Below are 24,206 nucleotides of genomic sequence, written 5' to 3' on the forward strand. Positions count from 1 at the left end.
TTCTACGATGGACCCATAATTTCGATAAGTTCAACATTCCAGAACATTTCTTCATTTATTTAATAAGATCAACTCTCGGGGCACCCAACGGAAGCTCTCCTCTGGGCGTTTCTTCGATAGCCACGTACGTACATGGACAAATTACTCTCGATTTCATCGGTCGAATGAAATCGAGTCTTGGACGGAGAAAGTTTACTGCCCATCAAAGATTTTAGAAATTTATAGTGTCAGTGTTACGAGTTCCACGCTGACGAGTTTTCACTTTCAGGCGAGTCATTCTTTACAATGTCTTACACACGCTTTCATTCGAAGAGATTCTTCGCTCATTGTTATGGAAGACCGGTTTCTCGAGTAGACTGGAGTGATTAATCAAGAAATAGACAAATAAATTTGTTATTAAAGCGTGAATAAGCTCTTTTCACTCTGATTACAAGACATTATGGATATAATTTATAAATATTAAATAAGGAAAAATCTATGGTTGAACACTGTTTGGTGGTCATTTCGGCTCAAAGCATTTTCGTTCAACGAAAAAACAATTAATAAATTTATGATACCATAGCCAAAAAATATTCCATCAGTTCGGACTTCCATTGTCTAATATAACATAAATTGATTTGAAATCCCTGAAAAAAATTAAAAAGATTAACCGAAAATAACAATTTTATTAAACAAAAAACTGAAATTACAAAGAAATAACATACAAGCAACAAACAAAATAAAAAATTGATGAAAGCTGAAAATTAAAAAATATTATTAACAAAAAATGAAAAATAAAAATTAAAAGATTCCAAACCGAGTTACGTTCGGGTGATCACCCGAAGACAATTGTGGATACTGGATACTAACAATCGAAACGTCGTGACGTAACTTGGTTTGGAATTTTTTGTTATTGATATTTTTTAATTTTCAGCTTTTATTAATATTTCAATTTTTTATTTTGGTTGTTGCTTGTATGTTATTTCTTTGTAATTTCAGTTTTTTGTTTATTGAAATTGTTATTTTCGGTTATTCTTTTTAATATTTTTCAGGGATTTCAAATCAATTTATATTATATTAGACAATGGATGTCCGAGCTGATGAAATACACCACGAAACATTGTCAACCACCTTGAAACAAACAGAAAATATTCATTATACATACAGAAGCAGCTGTTAGGACACTTTTTCTTCAAGGACATAACATAAGCACAACTTGTGAACTTTCTAAATATAAACAATTCACTTCACCCAAACCAGCACGGTTTCCGCACTGGACATTCCACCGAGAGTGCAATTCATTGCCTTTATGTGAAAATTGTTAATGCCATCGAGCTAGGACACAATCCAACTGGAATATTCTGTGACCTAAGTCGAGCTTTTGACTGCGTAATACATAAACAACTACTTGATAAACTTTATCAAATTGGAATTAGAGGAAAATCCCACGATTGGTTCAGTTCTTTTCTTGAAGGAAGAACCCAGAGAATAAAAATTAGCCACACTAGTGCAAATAAAAAACTCACATATTTCTCATCTCCACAAGAAAATAATATTGGTGTACCTCAAGGCTCTGTCTTGGCTCCTATACTTTTTATCATCTATATAAATGAACTCCCAATAGTTTTACGGGAAGCGTTCACTTGCTTATATGCTGACGACGCTACTCTACTCCTCTCAGATAAATCAAAATTAGAACTCCAAAATAAAATATCTAACACCACTGATGTCCTACACGGTTGGTTAAGTAAAAACTCGCTATATCTCAATCCTTCCAAAACAAACTACATGACATTCCATACCAGTCAAAACCTCAATTTGCCTGCCTTGAACCTGAACCTATGCGGTATCTCTATCGAACCCTGTACCACTATTAAATTCTTGGGCATTTCTCTTGACAACGACCTTACTTTTAAAACACACTGCAAAAGTCTCACAGGCTCACTGAACTCTAGATGCTATCAAATCAGAATGTTAAAAAATGTATTGAACACTGAAGGTCTTCTATTATTTTATTATGCTCAAATTCAATCCAGAATTAGTTATGCAATCAGTATCTGGGGTACATCTCCAGCCGCTAAAGATATATTTATTGCACAAAAACGAATAATTCGTTGCATAACAAATGCACCGAAGCTGCAGTCATGTCGAAATCTCTTCAAGAAATTCGGTATTCTTTCTTTTTACGGTCTCTATATTTTGGAAGTCTTAACATATATTCATAAAAAGAAAAACACGTTTCTCACAAGTACTGACTTTCATAGTTACAACACCAGGAGAAGAAACGAGCTCCGCCTACCAAAGTCACGTCTAAACCTCTGTCACAATCTACCTGATATAATGGGATTGAGACTATATAACGTCCTCCCCAATGAATTGAAGTTAATAAATCAGGCACACATTTTTAGGAAAAAAACTAAAGACTTCTTACTTCATATTACACCGTACGATCTGAATGAGTATTTTGAATATTGTCGCAATTGCTAGTGCTAACTTTTGTCATGTCTTTAAATATACTGTGCGGTCCGCTAGCATTTACATATTTTATTCACTTGTATACATATATTTATTTTATGCTAGTATTTAGTTTTCTTATGTCTTCAAATGTACTGTGCTGTCCGCTAGCATTTATTTATTTTATTTTATTCACTTATATGTGTATGTGTATGTATGTGTATATATGTGTATATGTATATATGTGTGTGTGTATGTATATATATATATATGGATATATATGTATGTATGTGTGTGTATATGTGTGTATATATGTATGTGTATATGTATATATATATACCTATAATACTATATTTTACTACAATTTTGTATACCTTGACTTGCCCTATAGCTTCTTGTATGCTCATATTAAGGACCAATAAACGTATTATTATTATTATTATTATTACAAGAAAATCCTTAAGACGCCTCAGCCTGTGCGCAAGTAGCGATTCACATTGGATTTGAATCACTGGAGTTTAAATCCATTTGGAAAAACGTTCTCAGGTAGTTTATTACACATAAACGCAGTTCTCCAAATGAAAGAGTTCTTAAACAGTGAAGGTGTACTAAGTTGAACCTCAAAACGATGAGCAGCAACAGTCCGTGAGGTATTTCTGATATGTCCGCTATTTGTGGAATCAAATGTGCCAAGTCGCTTGAGCACTTCCCGTGAAAGTATCTATAGAAGAGAGACAAATCTCCAACCCTTCTTCGATATTCCACGCTCTCAAGGTTGCACGTGATGTTCGCGTCTCCAATCAGGCGGATGACTGGATGGAATCCAGCAACTTCAGGGTATGTTTGGGGGCAGAGCTCCATACATGAGAACAATACTCCAAAGAAGATCTGATCTGAGCTTCATAAAGCATCAAAAATTGCTGAGGTGTGTACAATTTTATGGTTCGGAACAGTGTTTCAAGCTTCTGAGAAGCAGCCTTTGCAATTCCAGCGACATGATTGTGCCAAGACATATTGGTGTCAATTTTAACCCCCAACAAACTCCTCAAAGCAGAAAGCGGAATTGTCTGACCTCTGACCATTATTATATCTGGTTCGGAGACATTATCTTCTTGGAGAAAACCGATGCCTGGGTTTTTGTGGCATTGAATTGAACCAAATTCGAAATTGAATTGATGGTGTAAGTATTCGAGAGATATCCATAGACGGCCACTTGCAGGAAACGTTCTTTCAGAAAATTGAAGAGACGAATACAAAAATGATCCAACAAACCATAGCATCGAAGTTTGACCAGCAATATCTCATACCACACACGGGTGAAAGTCTTAGAAATATCAAGCGCAACAGCTATTGACTCTCCATGTTTTTCGATTGCGTTATTCCAAGTATGGGTGACATACAATAGAAGGCCTCCTGCGGATCTTTGTTTCCAAAAGCCACATTGATGATCGCTGAAGATGTTGAAGCCTTCCAAATGATTTTTGATATCACTGATAGTGAAGCGACTGGTCTATAGTTATTTGGGAGATTTTTGTTGTATTTTCCGGCATTGTAGATTCTAGAATGAGAATAGTGGGTGGTGCCTTTTCCAGAAAATCGACTTTGGAGTGGGACGCAAATTGTTCAGCTAGTAGATTTGCTTTTTCTATGGTTGTTTTTACAATTGACCCATCCGCTTGTGTTAGTGGTGGAATTGTGGATTTTGTAAGGTTCTGAATTAACAACTTCAGCTACTGAGCAGAAGGATCCACACCCGTTGGAGTTGGTAAGAAGTTTATCGCCAATTATCTGATTGTGAAGTCTTTGCTTCCATTTATCCTAAGTTTGCAGCTGTTGCAAACTTAGGATATTCACAAACCTAGTTTGGTTTTTGACTGGGAATTTGGCGCCACTGCCGGTAGGCGAGAAGATGTAAATGACAACGCTCGCCCTGGATGCCTCAGCACATCAACAACCGATAAAAATGTTGAGATAGAAGTTGCTGAGGATGTCGGCATATCGGTTGGCTCATGCCATGCAATTTTTTCGGAAATTTAGGGCATGAAGCGTGTGGCAGCAAAGTTCGTTCCAAAATCGACAAATTTTGATAAAAAAAACCGTCTCATGAGCATAGCTCAGGAGTTGTTGAATGACGACAACGGCGATCCAGATTTGCTTGAAAGGGTCGTAACTGGTGACGAATCATGGGTATATGGTTATGAAATCGAAACCAGAGTCCAATCGTTTCAATGGAAAAGCAAAGTGCAAATAAAGAGCCAAGAGCAAACAAACACGCCATGTTCCATCAAATGTCCAGGTTCTGCTACTGTTTTCTTCGATTATCGTGGTGTTCTAGTCGATTATCAGGAGTTCTAGTCACATGATCGTATGGCCAATAAGGTGTATTATCTTGAAGTTATGCGCCACTTGCGAAAAGCAATACGAAAAAAAGTTCCAATATTGTGGAAAAACAATTCATGGGTTTAGCAGCGTAATAAAGCAACTGCTCACTCGTCATGCTTGTTCGTAATATTTTGGTTCAAAACACCACCGCCTCAGCCACCGTATTCATCAGATTTGGCCCACTGCGACTTTTTCCTTTTCACAAGATTGAAGAAAACCATGAAATTAACGGTGTTTTACGGAGATGGAAACGAAATCGATGAGAGAGATCGAGGACATACCAAAAAGGCATATCAGAACTGCTTCGAGGACTGTTACAAGTTTAATATATCTAAGGGAGACTTCTTTGGAGAAGACAAAATAGGAATTGATGAATGAATGTTGTTTGAGAAAAATGAAAATTTTAACAGACAGCGTAAATTGTGTAATAAATTGATGAGTTGAGTCAACTTAAATTATTTTTTTTTATTTCCAAGTATGTTAGTAAAAGTTATTTTTAATGTTTTATTACTATTAATTTACTTTGGGGTGCTTGAAAATCAACATATTGTGTTTTGGGCCGGACCATGTATGCAATTTTTGAACTCTTTTTTCCTGAACAATATTGGCTATTGAATTATATTTCAAGAGCAACTAGTTGTTTCTTACAGTAATCTGCAATTGTACGAAATTGGATTTTTTCCTATATAAACCAAAATATATATACCTATGACAATAACAAAAATTATTTGAATACACCAAATGAATGGGGGATCGACAACCCTTTTTAATTAGGTATCACTTGACCTCCTGAAAGATTTTTGCGTAAACTGTTATGACCCTCCCTGTATGTATATATTGTATGCTTTATATTTTAACTTTTTCAACATGAATTAATGTTTGCTAATATTATGTTAAGTATTTACAGGACGTTATTATTCTATTGTGTCTAAATGATGAAACTAATGAATCATTTTGATTCTCACCCCAAACAATATTTCTGAATAAAGTTGTTTTATCAGTAAGTTATCAATCAGCCTATTATTGAAAAATATTGCGATGTTTTGAAATGTTGGAAACGTTACTGAATAAGGAATTCGGAAGTGAAGGTGTTGGAAAACTTCTGACAGATATCGGTCAGGTCATCAAAATGTAATTGTAATATGATTAGTTATTTTAATATGATAGTAATTTCTATTTGTTAGTTAAATCAAGATGAGCTCTAGCGAGAAAAACAGTTAGTACTTTATTTCTACACTACCGCAGGTAAAATTTGAGTAAAAAGTGAGAAATAGACCAAATGTGTCACTCATGTGACTCGAAATCGTTTCCATTCACGTTATGTTCAGTTCCTAATATTGGCATATCGACAAATTCGCATATCTCTCTATTGCGATAACTATAGTGCATAACACTTTGTGTCGCAAAAATACTCAGGTAACCTATTTAGCGACCGAGTTTGTTGAACTCGAAGCTCGAGGTTAGATAGTGGGAAAATCGCAATGGCCATTGGTTGAACCTAGGCACATGTGCTGTTTTTGCATTCAACATTTAACCTCCAGTTTTAATTTCATCTTGCCCTAGATTCGACCGGCCGTCTCACTGAGGTGAACGCACTAACCTCGCACCAAGCGCCCAACGACCTCCATGAACTCCCATACTCTCTCGAACACCGTCGGTTCGAAATCGGCTCCCTGCTACGAGGCTGCTTACTGACACGGATCTGCAAAACCTCGGGCTGTTGTTCGATAAAAGTGAGTGAACCAAAGAGCGAGACGGCTATAACGAGCGCGAGAGACAGATCTTTTGTTGAAGGCCGAGGGTGAATGAACTTGTCTCGCTACCAGCGCTCGCGCCCTAGATATCATCTGGGAGATTGAAAGTGAAAACAGAGGGACCTGCAACGCGACTTGTTTGGGGGCTAATTTTCAAAAAGATGCACTGAATTTTTGAAATGGGATATTTCTGCTACTGCTGAATTCAAATATTGAGAAGAGAAAAAGAAAAATATTTGTTTTTTGAACGGTTGTCACATTCATTTTCAAAATCAACGAAGGTTGACTTCAAAAGCTCGACAGTCAAAAATATTATGCAAAAAAAACTCTCACCTGCTAATACTCTGCCTAGGAGATTTTCATTGTCGCCATCCTGAGATTCCTTAGAATCCTGGGGCTTGTCAGGGGGTTGTTGAAGCGCCGGCAGAAAAACTTCTTCTATTTTCTGATTTCCCACTGGTCTTGCGATCGCACAAGAAGTTTCTTTATAGTCATTGACAGTCATTTTATTACTTTTTTAAACTACAAATAATCAGCTCTGATCTCTTGGCACAAAAACTGTCGCTCCCTCAACCTATCTACAAGCACATCTTTAAACCTGTATCACTTCGGCTTTTCCCTTTTCGTCGGAAACCTGCAGCCGTGATGCACTAGCGAGATCGCGCGAGTTCCAACTTTGAAGTTGGTTTGAATTTGACGCGTTGCTCGCTCGCGCAACTCGCATCGAGAGTGTCAGCGCTGTTCGTATATTACAGCGTTGACCCACTAACTCATATCCTTCGACGAGCGGTCAGCGCACTCTAGATTACCTCTTCGGGGACTAGTGAGAGTCTTCGAGAACGGGGCGTTTTTGCTTGCCGTGTTTGTTTTCACTTTTATTTAATTGTCCGGCCAGGTATAGTAAATAAATCGCTAGTCGTTGACGACCTACCGTAACTGAGCGCAAGTTTTATCTATTATAAATCCAAATTAAATTCGACAATAGAAAAGCTGTCATTCAAATTCATGAAAAAAATGTATGAATAATTTTAGCTAAGTAAATGGGGGCACTTTGCTTTAAGCACGTCCATAACAATGTTATTGTAGTAATAACGTAGTAATAATAATAAAGTAATAACGCTCAGTATGATAGGGAAGTTTACAAACTTCTGAATTTTTCAAGGGGTGATATATGACAATTTTATTTCTATTCTACCAAATCAAATCAAAACTTCATTCATTCAATAATTTTAATTTTTACAATTTATATTGTTATTACAGATTCCATAATCGTGTACAGAAATTACCTAAACATGAATGCCTGTAGTGCAATTTTTTCTACTCAAGAAAAGGTAAAAAAAAAATTAAATGTTTTTTTATTTTTAATGTTTTTGATGTTTGGAGTGGTGCAAACTCATCGTGTGAAAAATTTTATTTTTTTTGTATAAAAACATTGGCGAATAAATGATATATGGGTATTTTGAGTAAAATTGAGGAGTGCTTTTTTATTTTATCATTTATTTTTATTTATTCATTTATTTGTTTATTTTTTGGATTTTTTTCATTGATTTAAAAAAAAATGATTTTCATTGATATTTTTTTTATTTGGCATTTAAAGAAACTGGGTTTATATATTTGTTATATAGTTTGTTTGTTTATATAGTTTGTTATATGTATAGTTTCGAACCTTTATAAAAGAGGCCGTTTTGGGAGTGACTTTTCCTAAATAGCGGTATATAAATCGATTGATTCGTGATAAATCGGGTTGGAATGGTTTTGTTGGGATTGATAGTTGGTTTTTTATGCATATAGAGGGTGTTTCAGAGTCGAATCTGGCCATTGGGATCTCGGAAACTATGAGAGATACGAAGATGATTAAATTGGGACAAAGTTGAACATTTACCTAACTAACGATATGCCTTTGAGAAAGTTCTGAAATTCCGAGTATATTCGGAGATATCCGAAAAAAACAGAAATTTCGAAAAATGGTTTTTATTATTTTTCAAAGAAGTCGAAAATGAATTGCACTTTCACATTGTCACATTTTCCCTGCTACATAATAGTGTTTTCAGATTTGCTATCCAACGTTTCGTCTTCCGGACACCATCATCAACTTTATTTTTTCTTATGGGCGATACATTGGATTCTTTCTGTTTTGAATTGAACCACATTTTACTTTTTCAATGATGTATCATACGTTACATTCTTTTTCGAAGAATTGGAGATATTGAAAAAAAAATCTTATAATAATATGCTTTGATTTTGATGTTTCTAAATTTGTGTTTCAATTTGTTACACTCGATGACATTTTGTTATTGTACAAGTCATTGAATTTTTGGCGAAAAATGGCTTTCACGAATGAAGAAAAAAGAGATATGATAGAAATGTATTACAAATACGATAGAAACGGTGTTTAGGCACCGGAAATATATTTAAATTTGTATCCCGAAAGACGATAACCACATCGAACTGTTTTCAAGTTATTTGATCAAAATCTCACCGAGTTTGGTTCGTTTAAAAATCCAATGAAAAAATACGTTCTTTATTCGACTTAATTAACTGATATAGTTCAGATTTTAAACTAGTAGGATTAAAATGAATATTCTTTTGAATCAGCCATTCAATCATATCATTTTTTATTAAGTTGATTAGGTGCTGGATTAACTTGTACATATACCTATGAGTTAATAAGAGTAACTGAAGATTTCAACTTCAATTATCAAAGTTTAGAATATATGATAAAGTTGTGCCATTTGTGCCTCGGGTAATCAACCAAACATTCAACTCAAACAATGACAAATGAAAAACCCAAAAATGAGCCCAGAATTATTGAGAAATAGAATAACTGCGAACTCATTGATTTTTTTAAACCATACATGAAAATTCAACGATGGGTGGAATACGACCCTAAAGTGAGTGATGGTGATTTCTCATATAAAATTTTTTTTCTGTGGTAGTTCAAGGTCAAAGTAGTATTATAGAACCACAAAATCTCCGTAAAATGAAGAGCATAACAATAAAGAACAAAATTACCCTAAAATTATCACCTGACATTGACTGAGAATTCAAAGTGGATCCATTAACTAAAGGTGGGTCGTTCTCTTATGAGAACGGCCTACGCTTCAGAAAATAATTATTTTGTAAACAACTTTATTCTCGCATCTTTATTGTCTTACATAGAATCTAAAAAGACTACTATTTGAACAACTAGTTCATACTTTCTTATTTTATTTTATGTTTCAAAGTATTCATCCCTTCAAACATTGGAAGTCCACACCTGTCTGTTAATCACCAGAAAAATGTTTACTCTGTGGATTGCCATCTTACAAAATTCAAAAAACGCAATGATTATTTTCAATAAATATTGTTTTATTAATTATATCGCTTGGGTAGATTATTATCGACTTTTCACAAACCTTCACTTACTTAACAAATATCACGTGAAAATCAAAACAAATATATAATTGACCCACACCTATATATAAATCAATAACAATGTTTTGTTAGGTCACTTCTACTTATGACAATACCAAGGGTAGTCAATCATAATATTTTGTTTATCTTTGTTCCTTGATGATAAAACTTTAATATTTTCAGGTCATAAATATATTTTTAATGATATTATGATTGAGAATGTTTATTTATTTTGGTAATTCATGAAATATTCGATTCAGCTTCAATTGTTAGACAAACAGGATATTGATATAAAGTACTTAAATGTGTTGTAACATAATTTTTTAAGGATTATTGACGATACAAAATTCAGCCAACTGCAATATTACAAATAAAATGAACGTGGATTGGTTCGATTCGTGTTCAAGCTAATATACAGGATGGCTCAAAGTTTTTAATTTGCCCGTTGACGACAGCTTGGAATTATTCCACATACTTTATTCACGAAGATGACCATAAAATACACCAAACACACATGTTTTAAATCAAAACAGTTATTTTTGATATATTTTTTAAATGTCTCGTGATTACCTACACAAACCGCAGGGTTCAATTTCGTATACAATATGACTAAAAATTTAAGGGCATTTATATTACAAATTAGCATGAAGTCGACGATTAAAACAGGTCTTTTGTGTATACAAAAGATTCGATCAACTGGAAAATCGGTTAAAAATATTCCTTTTTTAATGAACTACTCGTAATAGTTATATGTAACCTGAGCCTCACGTTATTTTCAGTTTAGTTCAGTGAATTTGGTCTCAGAAATTGTATACTGACTTCTGAATAACGAAGTGAATTGTGTCTTCCAACCAATGAGTTCTGGCGAATTGTTGCAACGTCGAAGAAAAAAGACAACTGAACATATTATTTTTGTTCATGTTGCCTGCAGAATTATCACAAAAATTTTCCTCTCGAGTTGATTTTTTCGAGTCTTCAATGTAATGAATCTTGTACGGGTAAAATTTACATACAGTGCTTTTCTTTAATGTCTCTCCTTTTTTTTGAACGGGTCAACTCAAAAAATTGAAATTTAGGATAATGAAATTAATGCATGAATACTTTATTTTGAAGTGAAATTGACAGATGAAACTTTCGAAATGGCGACTGGACGCCATATGGAAAAAAAATTAAATGAAAAGGGGGTCTTGTGACACATCTCTTTGAAGCTCCTTACAAATGCTTCACAACCCTAGAATATAATGTCAATATCTTCAACTACTACAAAATGGCGAAACTTTAAATAATTCCCTGAATACATTGACATTCAACTACATAATAAGAGGTAGTAATTTTGTATAGGTGATACCTATTCCTTTTCAAAAGTCTCCACACAGTAGAAGGAGACATCTCACAAACATTCGCGACGGAATAAGAGAACTGTTTAGGATTTACTACCATCTCACCAATTATTTGCACTTGCTGATCTGTCGGAACAGACGGATGACCTGGGGGCTTTTTGTTACGTCCACTACCGGTAGTTGTGAATTTGGATACAAGTTCCCTCAAATATTTTTTACAGATAGAACGATTCGGAAAACGTTCATTGAAAATTCTTTCGGTTTCGTGAAAGTTATTCGTCGCACCGTACATAGAAATCGCTTCAATTTTTTCTTCCAATGGACGAGAATTAACAAACCTTATTGGGTTGTTGGAATTGCCATATGGTAGATAATGAGGAATATTTCTAGAAATATTGGGTTGTGAAGTATCCGTCAGGAGCTTCAAAATGATGTGTCACAAGACCCCCCTTTCAATTTAATTTTTTTCCCAGATGGCACCCAGTCGCCATCTTGAAAGTTTCATCTGTCAATTTCACTTGACACCGTTCAAAAAATAAAATGGGGTGTGGAACCAGAAATGCTCCGATGAATAGAAACGCTAAATTCGTGACCACAATTTTACTTCCAACACGGGGTTGAAGGCTAGTTAGTGATTCTCCGTTGTGGCTTTTTCATTCCTTTGATCATTTGATTGCTATCATAGAAGGTTTTTTAATTCCATATGAGCAATAGAAAATAATACGATTGTGATGTATTTTATTATAACTATTTGAATAAATTGAAGATCATTTTTTAGTGTTTATATGAAAAAATTACATTTTCATCACTGTTTCTCCGTGCCGCTATGTTTTCGGAGGTTGAAATTTCGTTTTATGGACTAAATGTGCAATGAGGAAGGATTTTCAAATATTCGAACTGGGATGCCTCCACTGGAGATAAAATGGGCGCATTTACACATGAAAATTACTTTTTCATCACTGTTTATCCATGCCCTTAAATTTTCTGTAGTTGGATTTATATTTAATATCGGCATTGTACCCGTGCGGAACCGGGACGGGTCGATAGTGTTCATATAAAAGTATGCAGTTGCTTTCTTCCTTTCTTCGTAAAATTCCCACATTATATATATATATATATATATATATATATATATATATATATATATATATATATATATATAATGAAGTAGAAAGCCAAAAATTAATTTCTCCTAGAAATATATCCCTTTCAAACTTATTTAAAAACAAGTCTCCTCTATATTATAATTGAATAAATGAAGAATAGACACGACATGATGATATAACATCCTAACTTTTTTATTAGGTACAATTCATTTATAAACGTAGGTATTATGATCGTTTCCAAATTTTCAATTTCATTCATGCATGGAGATACTAAATATGATTTTCAATATTTGCTTTCAGGCATTATTAAAAATAAAAACGGATTAGAAAAATATCTACCGAGTTGAAGGAAATGTACGATAACGGATTACACAGTTCCCCAGACCCAACCATTGCTTTCATATTCAAACAGAATAAATTTCTATTACTGACGCAATAGTTTTAGTGCAATTTCGTCAATAGCGAAATACTGCGAAACCATCTGATTAGCAAAAATATTTGCAAATACGAACATTCGTACGTTGATGCCAAATCGGATATTCCATTTAGGAATCTTTTGTTTACATTCACTTGAAAGATAAAAAATTGTATTGTTCAGAACAAAGTGAAGTTAGTCAGTTCAATTCATGTTTCAAAATATAAAATATGAAAAACATTCTCATTGAACAGATGTGTTTCGGGAGAAAAGCTCTAAGACTTTATGTGTCTCTACCTTTATAAAAAAATTTTGAAAATCTTCCGATGAAAGGAAAAAACCATTGAATTGAAAATTAATTTTTTTGAGAGAAAGAGGTAGAAATATTTATATCAATTCAATTAAGAATTGAACAATACTAAAAGAAATGAAAATAAAAAGATTTTAAGCCAAGTTACTTCACGACGTTTCGATTGTTAGTATCCACAATCGTCTTCGGGTGGAGACTGGACCTATTCCTTCGAGAGATGACTATTTATAGGTCATGTGAGTGCTTTCACCTATCCCCTCTTCCCTCTCTGGGCTTCCCCGGTTTAGCGGGAGCTGACCGTATGGCTGGATTTGGACGTTTTCCGCTTGATTATGGGTTTCCATATGTTGCGTAATTCTTCGCTACCCTCGCTAAACGCGTTGTTGGACAACGTATATGCGGCTTCTTTGAATTTCCTCCATACCAGTGTTTCTTTTTGTGGATGATCCCAGCTTGGGACCGTTTGATGTTATGTTGATGAGCCCAAACATGCTCTGCTATTCCCGAGTTGCTGGTTTCTCCTCGCTGTGTGTATTTCTTGTGCTCGGAAATGCAAACTTTCAATGGCCTCTTAGTTTCACCAATATGGAACTTTCCGAACTCACAGGGTATTCGGTAAATGCAATTCTTGGAATCGTAGTCCACGTTTGGTGGCCTGATTTCCGAATATTGAAATTCATCATGAAACCTTCAAACAAATTATTAGTACATATTGTTATTACTATGGCCGAAACAATGTGTTTTCAGGGTGAATCTTATGAGACCTGAGGAAGTAATGACCATGCGGTTCGTTCTTACTAAGAAGCTATCTGTAGGATAGAATGAGAAATAACAGACATTATTCAATACGTCTTTTTATGTATCCCAAAATCTACAGAAGAATCACTCATCATTGTTATAGTCAGAAATACATTTGCGTATATTCGAATTATTGGTTTACTGCTTTACTATCCAAACTTTTTTTTAGAACTTTCAATTTCAGCCATAAAAACAAAGGAAATAAGAGAAAAGCTGACAACATCGCCTACGTCCCAGGTCTCACTCATACACGAGTTAATCAGCTCTACCAGGAGGTTATTGACCGCTCTAGAAATTCAACGTTCCACATTATTTGTTGAATTGTTATCAAGGGAAGTTTGAATTAGAAAAAAGGCGGTTAATATATGGAGCAAATGAGATACAGGTTTGGCGATGAACGGAGGATGCGGTAAAACATCGTATGTAACGTAATTCATCACAAAGTAATGACATGATTTCGTAACTAAACAATTTATTAAAAGAAACAGAAAACATGTTTTTTCGAATAAAATATGTACAAGTAATACTCAGATGTTTTGGTGACACAAATACAATTTTTGGGGATGTATTAGCGGAGACAGGAAGTTAGCGATTCTAATTCAACCTGAGCCCTATTTCTATTAAACTATATTCATGAGCGTTGAAAGTACAATAATGGTCTATGAAATAACAGTTAAGAATAAAAATGTTGAAAATTGGAAAAACGAAATCTTTGGCAAATAAAGTTATATTAAAATTTTTCATCGACCTTTTTGGGTGTTTTTATTTTCCACAATCTGAAAAATATAGAAATTATAATGGAGAACTTATATAAAGTGTGGAAAGGTTACTGCGTAACATCCAAGTATTTTTCACAAAGGAAAATGTTCTATTTATCAGTAACTTGGCGTATTTAACAATTTTGCCTATAAAAAATTGATAAGTAATAATACAATATATATCTTTACGTTTCGGAGGCCAAAATCTGCCTCCGTCTTCAGAAATGGACAAAAAAATTCTGAATATGATATCTGAATTTCATTCCATAACGACTGTTTGGAATACAAACTGAGTAGAGAAAAGTATCTCCTATATAATTCAGTGTTCATGAAAAGTATTGGTTTCGAAAGAATTTTTTTCTTTCGTGTAATTCAATGTTTATATGAAAGTAGCTGTTTCTGGAGGGCTTTCTTCCAGTTTGTCTCTGAAAGTTGCTTCTTTGCATGATCTACACATCCAATTGTAGAGTTACTTATTTTCAAATTGATTACTGTTTTTCTCTGGAAGATTCCCAAATTTTTTTGTATCAAGATGGAGTAGTAGAAAGCCAAAAACTTTCTTTCCCAAAAATTAATCACTCCTAAAAATATAACCTCTTCAATTCATATATTAAAATGTTTTCGAATATAAAGGCAGTGTAAATTTTGAAGATAGTTTGTATATGGTGCTGAATACAATAGCGATGAATACAAAATTCATATTAAGGTCAATGGTAAGGTACCCAAAAAATTAAATGAACAAGAAATATCGCATAGAATTATCACGAGGAATGTCTGTTTTCAGATTCATTAGTAAGTCCAGAATTTATTCAACCACAATTCCAAAAATTGATCAACGAAGAAACGGAGGAACGAAATAAGTTTACAGCTACCAGACTAATAAGAGAATGGAATTTCAGAAATGCCAAAGTATTTTTTTAATAATATTTAGTTTTCTGATCAGTCGGCATTCTCTGTTAACATGAGTATGTAGTCAGGAACACTTGGACTGTTTCTCATTGATGGCAACTTGAACGGAGATAAATATAGTTTAAAATAACTAAAAAACATGCTTTCAAAGAACATCGAATTAAAAAGTCAAAAATATTTTTTTTAATAAGCTTGAAACAATAACGAACGAAAAATACTAGTATTATTGTGAAAAAGGCGTGGGCGCTTTGTGCCATATTTTTTGTATATCAAGCGCCCGTCGCTTGACGGGCGCTGTTCTTTAAAAGCTTGTTTTTTTAGTTTTTTAAACTATATTTATTTTTCATTTTTCAGTTTCGTATGCTTTAAAAGCGCGTTTTTCGGTATTTTTAAACTACATTTATTTTATCTAAACTTTGGGATCAATCAGCCGTATATTGTTTAGAAAAATGACCATTGATATTTTCCGATTCCGGAGAGGAAGCCTGAAAATCAGCTACCAAGCCCAAGGCAGCAGGCGCGCAAAGAGGGTTACAAATATGGCAGCCGGCGCGCGTGTTAATAAAAAAAAATACTTTTTTCAAATTAAGAAATACATGTAAAGTGAGTTCGAATTGCATCAAGGAGGTTAGGTACAGCGCCATCTGCCCGTGAATAGATCAAGCAATAATGTCGATAATTCTGTCAAATATAGATCCCGAGCATTCAAAAGGGAATAAATATGAAATGTAAAGGGGAGTTACAAACAAAAAAACATACATACATACAGGTGAAGCTAATAAAACCGTGATGAATGATAAAAAAATGTTTACAGTTGTTGGAAAGAAATATCAGGCCTAAACTTGCCAAATACCACAAAGTACTGATCAATTTTCAAGGCACTCTTGTTAATCTGTTAACGTATTTTGATCTATGCAGAACCTCAACGTATCAGTTTGGGATGACAGTGGACAACCCAGTTGAATGATCATATATATTATTTTTTAAAAGTTACTACACTTAATCACTTCCTGTGTAGTCCACGAACACTCTGCATCCTCTTATATGCTTAAATTCTTTAAAATTACTGAATATTCAGCAATTGGTAAAAGTTCTCCTTCATTCAGTTGTTATTGGAATTAATGGCATACATGGATCACAATCTGTATCACTTATTCATGCGAAAAAAAATTGGGAAAAGAAATGTATTTGCCTGTGTAATAATAGTGCTGATCCAAGAGGGATATTTCAAACTTTCTTCAAGAGGGAAAAAGATATAAATGTTTGGCTTTGGATATAACTACAGTCTGTTTAAAAAAAATATCTGTTTTTCCGTTAACCAGCTGTCGCACCCCTACGAACGACAACCCTCAGAAGTCGAAACTTGTGCGAGCTAAGGATTAACGAAGTCTTACCTTTTAACGTGTGATTCCTAACACGGGTTGGACGGTAGCAAGTGAAGATCGATCGTTCAGACTAGGGCTTGAACCACCGACCAACACGGCAGTCAATTCGAGTGAGTGAACAAAGCACCCACGCCGAACCGCTTGGCTACCGACTGACCGACTGACAGTATAACTATACAATAATTTAAAAAGTTTCAAAGATTTGACTTCGAAGAAGTAGATGGAATATGATACAAACTGGTAATATTATTTATTTTTCTCATAACGTTTATGTCTTTTACTATGTGATAATAATTAAGTTTTCCTACTGTTTTTGTACTATACTGTTGAACTGTTGAAAAAAATAAGTTACTGCGTAAACTCAAAGCAAAGTATTTTTCACAAAGAAAAATGTTTCATTCGTCAGTAACTTATCGTTCTTATCCAACGATTGTGCAAATAAAAAAAATTATACAGATGAAATTTCGGAGGCTAAAATCTGCCTTCGTTTTCAGAATTGGTAAAAATCTAAGGGTATTCGCTAATTAGATCATACTGAAGTATCTCTATAAGACTACTTCTGACCATGTATAACAAAAAATTAATAGTGACAAAAAAATGTCAGTTTTGTTACTTTAGGGGTTTCAACAACTTCATTTATTCAGATATTGCCGACAAGTTAAGCATTATTATCAATTCAGGTGACTGAACAATTCGATCATATAGGTTCAATTCGGTATGATTTTGAAATTAGGTCAAATCAAATAGAACCATTGATAAAATCCAACTTTAATTGACGTGTGTCGATTCTACGATCGACAATGTATATTTTCTCATGAAATGAGGACAAAGAATCTGGTCAACCGGTCTATTTTGAAATGATACAATTGGGACCCAATTCAACGCCCTGGTTATCCAAATAATTGGAAATTTTTAATGAATACTTTCATGAGCTACATAACTGTAGGTATGCACTTTCGATAACGGAACTGAGTAAGGTTTCATTGTTTATTGACAACAGTGGAACAACTTTTGAATCAAAGACCGATTTTGTCGACTTTTATATAGGTAAATGAACCAAAATATAAAAGATTCTTGTGTTAAAAATTAAAGATGCTACAAATTATTTTAGATATAACAGTCAACGATCAAAACATCACTGTAAAACAAGAATTCTTCAAAATAGCAAAGAGCAGTGCTGTGAGGTAAGCTAACTAATTATCGTGTAAATTATATCATACTATCTAGTCAAACTGAATATTGATAATAATAATAAAAGTATTTTGAATAGCATCATCAGCAGAATACCGTTTATGTACGATATACGTTTATTCATTTGTTTTCACCTCTAGAGCTTTTCGCACTTTTTTCGTTTTCCGCTCAACTTTCCGTTGTTTGTTTTTTATTTTTTTTAATTTCAATAAACCGCATCAGCCCTTTGGGTCATTAGCGGTGGAGTTGATAAATAACATTTATAACTTCCTAATTAAATCTAAAGTGTGTAAAAATGGAATGATTTTGTTACTATTACTATAGTCTAACATTTCTTTCAAGTGAGGGGATATCTTAAATGTGTCTCTCTCAATTTGGAATAGAGGGCATAACACTATAATATGTTTCACAGTTAGTTGAACTTCACAAATATCACAAGTTGGTTCATTTTGTCCAGACAGCAGGTATTCGTGTGTGAACTTGGTTTGTCCTAGGCGGAGTCTAGTCATTGTCACTTGTTCTCTTCTTTTCGTTAAGTGATTTTGCCACGGTCCTACGTTTGGTTTGACTTCTTGTAGTTTCGATTGTGAGGCCTGCCAATCAGCATTCCAAACGTTCTTCATCTTGTTTTTGATGTAGGATTTTATGTCTATCGAAGGAGTGTATTGCAGCGCAGTCTGGTTCGGGTTATTGATTGCTTCTCGAGAACTTTTATCGGCTGATTCATTTCCAGTTATTCCTATATGTGAAGGAACCCAAAGTAATATTATTTCTTTATCCAATGATTGGATGATAAAAAGTTCTCTTTTAATCAGTCTTCCTATTGGATGGTTTATGTATATTCGACGAAGTATTTGTAGAGAGCTTGAGGAATCTGTTATAATCAGGAACCTTTTAGATAGGCTCGATTTAGCGAATCGTAGCGCTTGGAGGATTGCGAAGAGGTCCCCTGTGAGAATCGTATTGGTTTCCGGTAGTTTATAGGTTAGGGTAGTCTCAGGTGTAACAACTGCTGCTCCTACTCTAGAATCTGTTTTGGATGCATCTGTGTAAATTTCCATGAATTCTTCATGATGTAGGATTTCACGGAAGTTGTGGATTATAATTTGTGTGTTTGTGTTGTTTTTATTGAGTTGGGATAGGTGGGTATTAATGATTGGTTGGTGTATCTGCCAAGGGGAAGGGGTGTTTAGGTTCATGGGGTAGAGAGGGGGGAATATCTGCATTTGAAGTGGCCCCATGTACCTTCGAATTCTCTCATAGAAAGGTGGGTCGGTTCTTGGTTGTTTTTATGCTGATAGAAAGCGTGTTGTTATTGTGTTTCTATATGTTGGAACGTTATCGTTGTTTATTGTTCAGTGTTATCTTGCAATATAACGGAGCAAGCACTTTTTTTATTGAAACGGCAGTATTCGTAGTATAGCATTTCACTTCGTGTAAACATGAAATTATTGAAGAGAATTATTTTATACGAGATATGTTCAGTATTTCAGATTTAAGAAATGATTGAATGGAACTGGCCGATAGTTGATGAAAATCCATATCAAAACTTACCAATAAGATTTACTTCGATTTTAACTGTAATACCAATCAAAATAAATCTTCATTAGATCGGACTCCCATTGTCTAATATGATATAAAATGAATTGAAATCCCTGAAAGAATTAATAACATTGATTCCAGCTATGTAGCGTTTACAGAAGTTTTTTCAGATACAAACTGAAGGAAATAACCCCTTCAAAACACTTTCAAATGAACACTGATTCATACGAAAAAGAAGCCTTTCGAAACAACTACTTTCATATAAACATTGTCTTACACCCAGTTTTGGGACGAAATACTTGATAAGAGAGACTACACCTAGTTTTGGGATGAAATACTTGATAAGACAGAAGTCCGGTCCCGAAAAGAAATAGAAAATGATAGTGTTCCATGTAGGTAAGTGACATTTCATATCAAGACTTTCATATATCACTTTGTGTACGTTCCTATGAATGTTAGCTGTTTCAATTCCATAACGAATGTTTATATGTGTTTTTTCTTCCAATTAGTATCTGAAAGAAACTTCTGTGTATATCTTTATATATACTGAATAACCTTTTTCGAGATCAATTGCCCTAACACCAAACTGATATTTTTGCACTCGACGCACGTTCCGCCAACAAAGTAAGCATCCTCAGGAGAAGTATGGCTCTGCCCTCAAACCTACCTACCCTGAAGTTGCTGAATTCCATCCAGAAAAAAACTATCCGTCTGATTGGAGACGCGAACATCACGTGCAATTGTGATAGCCTGGAATATCGAAGAAAAGTTGGAGATTTGTCTCTCTTCTATAGATACTTTCACGAGAAGTGTTCAAGTGATTTGGCACATTTGATTCCATCAAGAGCGGTATATATCAGAAATACGCGACAGACTGTGGCTGCTCATCGTTTTCAGGTTCAACTCAGTAAACCTCGAACTTCACTGTTCAAGAACTCTTTCATTTGGAGAACTGCGTTTATGTGAAATAAACTTCCTGAGAACGTCTTTCCAAATGGATTTAATCACCAGCGATTCAAATCCAATGTGAATCGCTACTTTCGCACAGGCACCGCTTTTAGAGCGCTTCAAGGATTTTCCTGTAGTACTTGTGTTTTGTCCTTAAAAAATTTCATTTAAAACCAGTGTAGGTACTGTTTTGTAGTGTTCCCATAAATGATTGTGTTTCAATTCCATAACGAATATTTGAAGTACACGCTGACTAGAAAAACTGATTTTTGTGTAATTTAATGTCCAATGTTTCAAAGTTGCTTCGAGTTAGCTATTTTCCAGATTATATCTAAAAGAAACTTTTGTGCTTAATCTGCACATGTTTGTAAACATTTTGTTTTGAACACAATCGCTTTCTTTCTTTCTTCGGGAGTTTTGTTCCCACATATTGATTTGTGAAAAGCTTTGTTTTCCCAATATTCTGCTTGTACTGAAAACACCTCGTTATATGTTCCAGTTTTCACTTAAAAATAATATTTGATTAGCTTTCGTTCGTTTAATAACTATGATAATTACCTACAGTTGAGTATTTCATTGAAACCATTATTATTAAACTCTGTTCTAACGAAAAAAATAAACAGTATCTTTGAAAACGACTCGACCCAATTTGTATAACTAGAAATGATATTGAGTATTTCTTACAAGATATGCTTGCCACGCAATACTGGGCATTAATATGAAGTGACGGAGATATCAATAACTGAATGGAAACTCATTCTTAGAAGGGTATTTGAAGAAATAAGGATGTAATAAAGCATCCTGTCAAAAATAGGGCTTGTTGGTATGTGAACGGATTTAATGCAATATGGTCCACGAGAATATATTATACTGAATTACTTACTATTAGTATTTACTTCAATCAGTGAACAGGGAGGGACATCGAAAATATACCGCTAGTACTTTTCGCAGATATCCAAAAACACGTCAAGTTTCTTTGTAAAAGGGACAAATTTGGAACCAGAGTCTAAATTAAACTAAATGACACTATTATCCAAAAGCGTTGGTTTCATATCGCTGTGAGGCAGTAAATCCAAATCCACCATCTTTCTCTTTCTTAAACTGAAAAAACATATTATTTATACTTTTTGTTCACAAACTGTTGAATAATCTAATATTTATGAGTACTTTAACCTCCATTACTTCTCGTCATTCCGGAGAAACCGTAACTTATAATCTATAAATCACCGTGACATGATCCATCAAGAAAATAATAATTCCTCTTACACCATCAACCACATTATCACTTGAATAATTGGACACAAAAATATATCAAAAACAATATATTGCAAAACTATTTTATGCGTGACGTCATAATAATTTTGCACGCGAACACAACGTTGTTGAGTAAGAAAGTTACATCAAAAACAGTTTCATTGAATAATACTTTCTTTATTCGCAGAAGGTTGATATTGTATTATCATCACGTTCCATTGTGAAGCTTCGTTTGGTTGTGAAGTGGTAACCAAATGCACACTAAATGATGGAGCATCTGACTTCAGCTGTATGCAAATATTGAAAATTATGAGCATGAAACGAAAAACATTAAAATTGCAGTGCCAAATTGTTGAGGTTCGTTGCTGAAAGAAATTAAAATTAATTATTCAACATTGAGGAGACAATAGAAATAGCAAATATTGAATACCTATACGATCTTAATTGAACATCGAAATAAAAATTAGAAAAAAAAATTGCTGGTAATAAAACTATGACTTTATGATTATTAACAGAAAAAGGATCAAATATCCAATATGAAATCATTTAAAACAAAGTTAATAATATTTTCTTCAATATTTTATTTCACCGTGTAGGTAGATAAATCAAGGAATACTGATGATAGTTCCAATTATTTTGAACCGATTTCTTAGTACGTATTCACAGTAGACCCCCTCTTATTATCACTTAATACACCAACCATTGGAAGTTTCATCCTCTTTTGTTCGTTCTGGTAATTACTTTTACCTCAAATATATTGCAAATTGCTATTTAAGACAAAACAAATAGTGTAGTCGTTTGAAAATATCTTTAGGACGAAACTGTAGTAACGTTAGTCACAAATACAAGTGGTAAAGAAACATAGAAAGTTTTATTTCCCATTTTTCATGACGATCTCCTACCACGATGTAACGGCTACATCCATCAATTTATTGAAAAATGTAGTATTTATTTTGAAAATTCGATGTTTCTGTATGACATGATACAACAAATCTCAAGAGACTTTTTAAAGTTGTATGTATATGTCGATTCCGAAAAATGACGAAATTTAGAAAGCTCTTCCTACGAAAAACTTTCTTTTGATTCAGTCACGAATACACGTCAGTTCAGCGCTGCGAGATCTACATGAAGCGCTCAACAAGAACGACTCCAGATTTCGCGAAAGGGATAAGCAGAACCAACGACCACCCTCGAGAATCGCTGTCCAGCGGCTCCGGTAAGTATGAAAACTTTTAGTACACAGATAAACACAACACAGTTTTACACATATACACACACACACACACTTAGCTCGGGATAAATAGACACTTGTCTCCGGTTAGGGAAGAAGACCACCATGCAAACACTACACACAGTAGAGTCAGGTTGAGACAAAAACAACAGACAAGACAGTAAAAGCACCTAGCGGCTGGATTTCGACCAAGAAGAGGTCAGATGCCAATCTTACTGAAGTGCCCAGCAGCAAGTTGAAGAAGATTCTATCTCAGGGCACTCAACCCGGGAGGGGGCATGGGAATAATTTCACTCACCTGACCGCTTGGTGAGCCGGTGATTCAAGCCGCGAGACCGGACGATCGATTTTCACTTCCTATGGTCCGGCTCGTGCTAAAAATCGCACGTTAAAAGGTGAGACCTCGTTGATGCTTAGCTTGCACTTCTGAGAGTTGTTGGTCGTAGCTGGTCGTAGCGTAGTGACAGCTGGTTAACGGAAAACAGATTTCTGTTTGGCAAATTTTCTAATTATAATTGTGTTTCATTATTCTGTTTGTTCTCTGTCCAGTATTCTTTTTCTAAGCCAATAATTTGATTTCTCTGGCCATAAAGATTTGATTTTACAAATTTGCTTTCGAAGTTCCAAATATAATTATGATATGCATATATTCATAATATGTTGTTCAGATCAAGAACACTCAAAATATTGAAACAAGAACACAAGGGATTAGTTGTGTTCAAAAATGGGCTACATAGTTTCAAAAATAGTCAACATCCCAAGACTTGAAAGAAAATCCAAAGTCTCTCTACTGATGGAACCGATTAGTCAACTGCTTCATTTCAAAATGAGAATATCTGTAAACTAAATATTTGCATTTCCAATTTGTATCATTATTGTCGAATACGCAGTTAACTGCATTAATTTTCATCAAAATTTTTCTACCACTAAATTCAGTTGTATTGTATGATAATTATACACCATTAATCTCTAATACTTTGTAATGCCAATCATTCAAAATGACCCTGTAAACGTATTTCTCAGCTTGTATCCAAAGTGAAAACGAAAATGTTTGCAA

General features: G+C 34.3%; 1 protein-coding gene across 3 annotated transcripts in view; it reads right to left on the bottom strand.

The window, feature by feature from the left end:
• Positions 1–24,206, bottom strand: part of Eip75B (Ecdysone-induced protein 75B) — a 241,150-nt gene that overhangs the window by 99,664 nt on the left and 117,280 nt on the right. Inside the window, exon 1 of one of the 3 annotated variants that reach the window (XM_074172384.1) lies at positions 6,903–7,276. The exons of the other annotated variants lie outside the window; for them this stretch is intronic. Within the exon in view, the coding sequence (XP_074028485.1) occupies positions 6,903–7,074 (172 nt within the window). The 5' untranslated portion in view covers positions 7,075–7,276. Of the gene's footprint in view, positions 1–6,902; positions 7,277–24,206 lie in introns of those variants that run through there. 3 annotated transcript variants of the gene reach the window in all.

Source organism: Leptinotarsa decemlineata, unplaced genomic scaffold (genome assembly GCF_025532065.1).
Source record: "Leptinotarsa decemlineata unplaced genomic scaffold, Ldec_3_MD MMD2_tig00000090_RagTag_RagTag, whole genome shotgun sequence".
NCBI classification, from domain to species: domain Eukaryota; kingdom Metazoa; phylum Arthropoda; class Insecta; order Coleoptera; family Chrysomelidae; genus Leptinotarsa; species Leptinotarsa decemlineata.